Genomic DNA, 9,367 nt, shown 5'->3' on the forward strand with positions numbered 1-9,367 from the left:
CTGTTGTCCCTTTCTCCTCCCGCCTTCAATCTTTCCCAGCATCAGGGTATTTTCCAATGAGTCAGTTCTTTGCATCAGGTGGCCAAAGTATTGGAATTTCAGCATCAACATCAGTCCTTCCAATGAATATTCAGGACTGATTTCCTTTAGGATGAACTAGTTGCATCTCCCTGCAGTCCAAGGGACTCTCAAGAGTTTTCTCCAACACCACAGTTCAAAAGCACCAATTCTTTGGCTCTCAGCTTTCTTTATAGTCCAACTCTCACATCCATACATGACTACTGGAAAAACCATAGCCTTGACTAGACAGACCTTTATTGGCAAAGTAACATCTCTGCTTTTTAATACGCTCTCTAGGTTGGTTATGACTTTCCTTCCAAGGAGTAAGCATCTTTTAATTTCATGGCTGCAGTCACCATCTGCAGTGATTTGGAGCCCAAAACAATAAAGTCTCTCACTTTTTCCACTGTTTCTCCATCTATTTGCCATGAAGTGATGGGACCGGATGCCATGATATTCGTTTTCTGAATGTTGAGCTTTAAACCAACTTTTTCACTCTCCTTTTTCACTTTCATCAAGAGGCTGTTTGATTCTTCTTTGCTTTCTGCCATAAGGGTGGTGTCATCTGCATATCTGAGGTTATTGATATTTCTTCCAGCAATCTTGATTCCAGCTTGTGCCTCATCCAGCCCAGCATTTCTCATGATGTACTCTGCATATAAGTTAAATAAGCAGGGTGATAATATACAGCCTTGATGTACTCCTTTTCCTATTTGGAACCAGTCTGTTGTTCCATGTCCAGTTCTAACTGTTGCTTCCTGACCTGCATACAGATTTCTCAAGAGGCAGATCAGGTGGTCTGGTATTCCCATCTCTTTCAGAATTTTTCACAGTTTATCTTGATCCACACAGTCAAAGGCTTTGGCATAGTCAATAAAGCAGTAATAGATGCTTTTCTGGAACTCTCTTGCTTTTTCCATGATCCAGCGGATGTTGGCAATTTGATCTCTGGTTCCTCTGCCTTTTCTAAAACCAGCTTTGAACATCAGGAAGTTCACGGTTCACATATTGCTGAAGCCTGGCTTGGATAATTTTGAGCATTACTTTACTAGCATGTGAGATAAGTGCAATTGTGCGGTAGTTTGAGCATTCTTTGGCATTGCCTTTCTTTGGGATTGGAATGAAAACTGACCTTTTCCAGTCGTGTCTCCACTGCTGAGTTTTCCCAATTTGCTGGCATATTGAGTGCAGCACTTTAACAGCATCATCTTTCAGGATTTGAAATAGCTCAACTGGTATTCCATTCCCTCCACTAGCTTTGTTCGTAGTGATGGTTTCTAAGGCCCACTTGACTTCACATTCCAGGATGTCTGGCTCTAGGTGAGTGATCACACCATCGTGATTATCTGGGTCGTGAAGACCTTTTTTTGTACAGTTCTTCTGTGTATTCTTGCCACCTCTTCTTAATATCTTCTGCTTCTGTTAGGTCCATACCATTTCTGTCCTTTATTGAGCCCATCTTTGCATGAAATGTTATTACCAAATTCAGACTTAAATTGAAGAAAGTAGGGAAAACCACTAGACCATTCAGGTATGACCTTAATCAAATCCTTTATGATTATACAGTGGAAGTGAGAAATAGATTTAAGGGCCTAGATCTGATAGATAGAGTGCCTGATGAACTATGGAATGAGGTTTGTGACATTGTACAGGAGACAGGGATCAGGACCATCCCCATGGAAAAGAAATGCAAAAAAGCAAAATGGCTGTCTGGGAGGCCTTACAAATAGCTGTGAAAAGAAGAGAAGCAAAAAGCAAAGGAGAAAAGGAAAGATATAAGCATCTGAATGCAGAGTTCCAAAGAATACCAAGAAGAGATAAGAAAGCCTTCCTCAGCTATCAATGCAAAGAAATAGAGGAAAACAACAGAATGGGAAAGACTAGAGATCACTTCAAGAAAATTAGATATACCAAGGGAACATTTCATGCAAAGATGGGCTCGATAAAGGACAGAAATTGTATGGACCTAACAGAAACTAAACTTACTCTTACCATATGATCCAGCAATTGTGCTCCTTAGTGTTTGCCCAAAAGAGTTGAAAATTCATGTCCACACAAAAGCCTGCATACAGATCTTTATAGCAGCCATAGTCATAATTGCTGAAACTTGGAAGCAACCAAGACGTCCTTCAACAGGTGAAAGGATAGACTGTGGTAATCCAGATAATGGAATATTATTCAGTGCTAAAAAGAAATAAGCTATGAAGTAATGAAAAGGAATGGAGGTACCTTAAACACATATTACCAATTGAAAGAAGTCAATATGAAAAGACTACACACCATGTAATCCCAACTTTCTGGAAAAGGAAAAACTATGGAGACAGTTAAAACATAAGTGGGGATTGGGTAGTAGGTAAAAGAATGAATAGGTAGATTACAGAGGATTTCTAGGGCAGTGAAAATACTCTGAATGATATTAAAATGGTAGATACATGTCATTTATACATTTGTCTAAACCCATAGAATGTACAACACCGAGAATGAACCTTAGTGTAAACTGTGGACTTTGAGGAATAATGACATGTCAATGTGGATTAATCAATTGTAACAAATGTATCACTCTGGGGAGTGGTGTTGATGATGCATATGTAAGGGCAAGGGGGTAAATGGAAAATCTCTGTTTTTTCAATTTTGCTGTAGACTTAAAACTGCCCTAAAAATTATCTTTAAAAAAGAATGTTAATTACACAAGTAAGCTGTATTTTCTTGATTAATTAGCAAAATATCATTATCAAATGAAAAATTTTCTCAATACTGTGTAAATTGCAGATTATAAGTATATATCCAAGGATCACAGATTGAGAGCCAGCTGTACAAGCTCCCCATGTTGGTACCATGAAAGATGTCCTATGGATACTCATTGTTATTGCAATAGTGATGGTGTTCCCAATATTTCTTTTCATTAAAGAAAACCCCTTTGATACTGCAAGTTTCCTGTCTTTGGTAAGTACCAGAAAGTATGGATGGGGTAAAGTTGAAATCTCTGGACTAGAAAAAAAGCAGGACGTTAAGTGTCTATTTGTGTGAAATTATCACTAAATAGTAGACATTTGAAGAAAGTGAAAGTGAAGTCACTCACTTTCTGAGTGTCTGACTCTTTGCAACCCCATGGACTGTAGTAGGCCAGGCTCCTCTGTTCATGGGATTTTCCAGGCAAGAATACTGGAGTGGGTTGTCATTTCCTTCTCCAGGGGATCTTCCTGACCCAGGGATCGAACCTGGGTCTCCCACATTACCGGCAGACTCTTTACCGTCTGAGCCACCAGGGAATCCCAGACACTCAAAAAAGAAAGATAACAAATCTTAAGGACTCAATATATCATTTTTCTTTGATGGAAACAGTAAGGGATGTGGCACTCTGAAAAGAGAGAATTCAGGGCTGGGAAGAAATAACACTGTTTAATGTTTACTTAAAGCTGTCCTCCCCTCCTTTTTTTAACAACAATTGATAAGGTAGAAAATATTTTCCTTGTTTAAAAAAAATTAGAAAATTTCCGTTGGTTTCAAAGTTATACATTTCCCCCCAGTTTTATACAATAGGATCTCAAACCTCAGGGAAGTTGTCATTTCCCCAAGCCAAAAAAATTCTAGGGAGTTGGGCTTCCCTGGTGGCTCAGATGGTAAAGAATCTGCCCGCCATGCAGGAGATGCAGGTTTGATCCTTGCATGGGGAAGAGCCCCTGGAGAAGGAACAGGCTACCCACTCCAGTATTCTTGCCTAGAGAATTCCATGGACAGAGAAGCCTGGCTGGCTACAGTCCATGGAGTCACAAAGAGTCGGACATGACTAACTGATTAACACTTTCACTTTCAAGAAAACTTCACCAGAAAACAGTAACAGCAAAGAAGCAAAGGGAGAGTGGTGAATGAATTTGGAAGGGTGAAGTGCCACCAATGGGAAGGAGTTTAGATTGGGGCATTGGGGTAGTATTACCTTGTCTCCCATCATTCTAAAGGAGACAAGGTTGTCTCCTGTATCTCTTGGGGTTCCCAGGTGGTGCAGTGGTAAAGAATCCACCTGCTAATGGAGGAGATGCAGGAGACATGCGTTCAATCCCTGGGCCAGTAATATCCCCTGGAGAAGGAAATGGAAACCCACTCCAGTACTCTTGCTGGAAAAATCTCACGGACAGAGAGGAGTTGGACATGACTAAGCAACTGAGCACTCCTGTATCTCTCACACCTAACATATTTTGCCCTTCATGGGATTAAGTGACCCATGTCAGACTGTAGTCATAAAGGTGATTGTGGGTGAAAAATAGCATAGACTGACATTATCTCATTCCCTACATAAAATGGAAGATAACTAAAGTAATACCATCTCCCTTTGCTCCAGGACCCATAACCTATACAAGAACCTCTGATGTAAAACTTTTTCAGAAGATAAGTAAGAAACTGAAATGAGCCCTGAGCAAGCTGCCCTCTGTCCTGGAGACAGATTATTATGTTGTACAAAGGGGAAACCAGGCATTATTCTCACAAGGCATGAACGTTATAGGTGAGACTTACCCTTTTCTCAGCAGGAAAAGGAGATGGTAGCTTGGCAGAGAGCCCGGATGCAGATCAGCCCTAGTAGAACAAACCACCTGGAAACCTTCAAAGATATTCAGAAAAACTCAGAACCACTCAAAAATGTGAACTCCTGTATCTTGATTGGAGCTCCTCCTCTGAAAAAAAGTGAGTGTGCTCAAGAGGCTATGTGATGCAGGGGCAGGTTAGGTAAGGGTATATAGAGAAGGCAGGTGTAAAGCAAAAGGGACCTATGACAGCATTTGACACAGATCACTCTCTTTCAACATTCTTTAATTGCTTCCAAGGATCCTAGATTCTTATGATTTTCCTCTAAATTTCTTGATAGTTCCTCACTCTCATGCTGATTTATCTTCTGTCTCCAGCATCTAAATGTTAATATACCCCAGAGCTCAGTCCTTATCTAGACTTACTTTTTAAAAGTTGAAATATAGTTGATTTACAATACTGTATTAGTTTCATGTGTATAGCATTGTGATTTGATTTTTTTACAGGTTATATTCCATTATGGGTTACAATACCCAACACCTTATAAGCTTAGTTTCTTGGGTAACTCATCCAGTCTCACAGTTTTAAGTATCATCCATAGCAGCAGCCTATAATTTTGAGGTAAGTATAACTGTTGTCCTCACTGGCCTCTGCTGCAGTAGTATCCCTTTCTCTCTTGTCCCTGATAACCATGCTGGCATCTGTTACTGAAGTCTATGGCTAGCTAGGGAACATGAGAGATTTTAAATCAGGACTTTTAATACTCTTCATAAGGAAAACACTTTTTTCCCCTTTACATTTAAGTGCATTTTTGAGTTGAATGCATTTTGAAATATTGGTATTGAACTCATAATGTGTTTTATCTCTTAAAAATGTTTTAGCTCTGTTCACTAGAGCCTAGAAATGACTTACTACAATGAGCACTCACTATATAAATCCAATTTTTCACTAGAAAGAACTTCCTCTAAAAGGAGTTCCTTGGAAAAAGGCTGACTCAGGTCACAGGCAGGAATTATTCCATATAGAAAGGAAGCTTTTGAATACAACTAAAGTTGTATCAAAAGGGCTCAGGACCCAATTTTAAGAGGCTGATTATATCTGATAATTAATTGTCCTACAAGTGATAGGACAATTTGAACATCAATAAAGATAAAATTTCAATGGTATGAAAACCATGAGTACATAGATACATAGAAAACAACAACAACCACCAAAAAGCAAAAGTTTTGTCGCCATGGAGAATGTGAGGGAACCAGCTCCTAGCATTATTTTGAAAGCTAGTAAATAAAGGGAAAGAATCAAATATTTATCTCACTTTCCTTATGTGAACTATACTACTTGGTAACCAAGAAGTAGATGAAAGGAATTTTCTTTTTATAGAAGCATTCCAGTTAACAAATGAAGAAGGAATGTTAGCCTTAGAATATCACCATATTGCAACCTCTGGAGTATTAATGAATCTAGACACCGAACTTCAAAGTCTGCTAACATCCTAAAAACAGAAATTACCTGCCATTATGTGCCTTCTGATAGAGGAATGTATCACCAACTCATAAAGTATTATTGCCAGAAAATATAACCTGAATTTGATCAAATACTCATATCAATTTTTTCTACAAACTCTGATCTCTACAAGTTTGTTCTTTTGCCAAAGAATTTGATTTCCTCTCCAATCTCTTTGAGACTGGATTTAATATATTTGAAATGTTCTTCTATGCACTGTTTCCTGTTAGTTTCTATTTATAGAGTTCTGTTCTTGGTTAAGTTGTTTTTCTTTCATTATATTGGTTATTCTTGTTTCAAGCTTTATAATCAAATGTTTGATGATTCATCTTTCAAATTAATATTCAAGAATCTAGAATGGATAGATTTTTCATTTGTTCTCGCTAATTGCCATCTCTGTTTGCCACCCTGTTACAGTGGGTTGCAGGGAAGCAGTGACATAAGGAGAAAGTAAGGAATGTGGGTAGCTGATTTGGGTGAACTAACCCTTTGTCTCTTCTATTAGAGCCCTAAGTCACCTGTGCTATTTCCTCCCTTATCTGCTTAGATAAACTTCTCTGGCAACCTCTATAGTTCTGAATACCTACTTCATGTTCTTCAGGGAACCATACGTAGAACTTTACCATATAAACAAATGCCAGTCAGCTGTGTTATTTCCTTTTTCCGTCTTATGTCTAGAGTTCTTGGCTTCCATTCTTAAGTTCTCTCCAGCCATAGGACTCACACCCTGGCAGATCTCCCACTAGCTACTTAGTGATCACTGGTTCAGTAGTTTTGGAAATAATTCTGTGATTAATTATCCAGGTGACCATCCCAGGGCCCTTTCCTTTGTATTTGGTGGCTCAAACTTAGAATTCTTCTGAGGCTTTTGGAATAAAGATGTATCTGTGCAGTCATTTTCTCTGTGTGTCTTTTGAAATATGAATTCTTATGCTTAGATTTCTCCAATCCTATTTCATATTCTGTCATTCTTGCAGCAATTCATCAAATATTGAAATTCTCTCATGGTAAACTTTCTGGTTTTTCAATGTGATTTTGGGAAGAAGGAGACACAGGTGCAAATGTTTTTAGTCTATCATCTTTATTTCTTCCACAATAGTGTTTCAAAGGTAACACTAAAAAAACCCTCACAACTTGTGATGAAGCATTACTCCTAATATAGTCCATACTCAGGTCTAGTGGGGAGAAAATGTAAAATAGCTATAATAATACAGAGAGTTGGCATATTAGAAAGACATAAGAAAATCTTATAACCTCAACCACAGCAACTATTTCCTTCACTTTCCTACATTGATACAAGTTCTCTTTTTTTCCCCTCAATCCTAGGACTGCTGACCATAGGAATTTCCTCAATGAAGCGTCCCCAAAGGAGCTACCTCTTGGACACCCTGGAATCTCTCTTTTATTCTTCCTCCTTATCTGAGCAGAAACACTTCATTGTTCTGGTACACTTGGCAGATCCTGATCCCATGTGGCGTGGTCAAGTGATCTCCAATATCTCAACCATCTTTAAGCCATATATCCAGGCCAGCCAGCTAGTAGTGATTAACACGCCTCTTAAAAGCTATCTTCCCTTGAAGAGCCTTAAGAGAAACTTTAATGACACTCCTGCCTATGTAGCCTTCCGTTCCAAGAGGAATATGGATTATGCCTTCCTCATGAACTTTGCTACCAACCACTCTGACTATTTCTTGATGATTGAAGATGATGTGAAATGTGTCCCTGGATTTGTCACCCAGATAGCTACTACAGTGTCTGCCTGGGAAAACAAACCTTGGGTGACTCTGGAATTCTCTCCATTGGGCTTCACTGGAAAACTCTTTCGTACTAAAGACCTCCCTTGTTTTGTTAATTTCCTTCTTCTCTTCTATCAAGAAATGCCCTGTGACTCCCTCCTCTCTCATTTTCATGATCTTCTCATGCAGCAAACACCAGTCCAGTTCCTCCCTTCCCTCTTCCAGCACATGGGCAGTTACTTCTCCTTTGAAGGCAAATTCAATAATCTCACAGATAAAGAGTTTGAAGAGGATGACATTAGTTCTCCCAACAACCCTGCTGCCTCCATCTACACTAGCCTGAAGGCTACCAATGACTCTGTTCCTATGAATGCCTATAGCTTGAATAAGAATTTCTTTTATGCCAAGTCAGCTGAGGCTGGAAGCCATCTGACTGTGGTTTTGGACTCACCTGCTAAAGTGTTCCGAGTTCAAGTGTTGACTGGCTCTGACCTAAAAGGTGAGAATCAGCTGAAAGAGGGACAAATAGAACTTGGCTATGATTTTAATGATCAGATCAATGACTGTGATGACTATATTCTGCTGGGACTACTGGTAAACGGCATCCTAAATAAGCAAGTATTATCTAACAAGTCTGGGAAGAAGGTAAAATGTGTGAGATTGCTAGTGACAGCAACTCCATCCTCTGGAATAATAGTCAGGCACATTAACATCTGGGTTAAGTGAAGTTTAAGTAATATGTAAAGAAGCCATTGGGAGTTCTGGAGTGGTTATACTGGAGGTTAGAGTACACAGAGTTTAAAAAATTAAAGTCTTGAAATTGGCCAAGGACATCCCATTGTTGGGTCCTTTCAATATTATTAATAATAATAATTAATAATAGCATGCTGAAAGGCAGAGTGACGGTAACATCCTTTTGGTACCAGAGAGCCACTAGTGGAAGAAGTAGGCTTGTCAAACCCTTCACTGGTTTTCTATCCAAAAGGATCTACCATCCAAAATTTGTTCCTTGGGTGAGAATACCAGACTTCTAGGAACAACAACATGTAGGTAGGATTGATTGATGCTCATAGCACATCCAAGAGATTCATTTCTTCCTATGTGGCAGGAAGAAGTAGATTGGTCAGGAGGGAAACATGACTTCTTCATAATCTCATTTGCCATTATAAGACAGTCATTCATTTGACAAGTATTTATTGATTATCTCTATGGTTGGGTAGAATCCTGTTCTACATAACCACTCAACATGCCAGAATATTCTTTTCTAGATGGAATTAAAATTATTAAAAATAATTTTCTTTGATTTCTGGTAGATCCTGTCCCCAGCATAGTTTTATCTCTGGGACTATAAGTTTTATTTCCATAGTTATATCTCTGGATGTTTCTGATAGGAAAACTTTGGATATTTTATTAACATTTTTTAAGTTCAGTTTGGCTATGAGATCTTTATACTCAGAAAAGTTTGAGCTCTGAGCCCTGAGCTCAAATAATGAGCAGTGTATGGTTTTTCCTAGCTTAGAACACATTCTATGAAGGCATGGAATAAGGAA

General features: G+C 38.8%; 1 protein-coding gene across 1 annotated transcript in view; it reads left to right on the plus strand.

The window, feature by feature from the left end:
* LOC104992980 (alpha-1,3-mannosyl-glycoprotein 4-beta-N-acetylglucosaminyltransferase C-like) overlaps nucleotides 1–9,367 on the plus strand; it is a 40,285-nt gene that overhangs the window by 3,717 nt on the left and 27,201 nt on the right. Inside the window, exons 2-4 of the mRNA XM_010846034.1 lie at nucleotides 2,830–3,003; nucleotides 4,581–4,737; nucleotides 7,408–8,462. Of these exons, the coding sequence (XP_010844336.1) occupies nucleotides 2,896–3,003; nucleotides 4,581–4,737; nucleotides 7,408–8,462 (1,320 nt within the window). The 5' untranslated portion in view covers nucleotides 2,830–2,895. The remainder of the gene's footprint in view (nucleotides 1–2,829; nucleotides 3,004–4,580; nucleotides 4,738–7,407; nucleotides 8,463–9,367) is intronic.

The sequence above is a fragment of the Bison bison genome, unplaced genomic scaffold, assembly GCF_000754665.1.
Source record: "Bison bison bison isolate TAMUID 2011002044 unplaced genomic scaffold, Bison_UMD1.0 scf7180017864229, whole genome shotgun sequence".
NCBI lineage: Eukaryota > Metazoa > Chordata > Mammalia > Artiodactyla > Bovidae > Bison > Bison bison.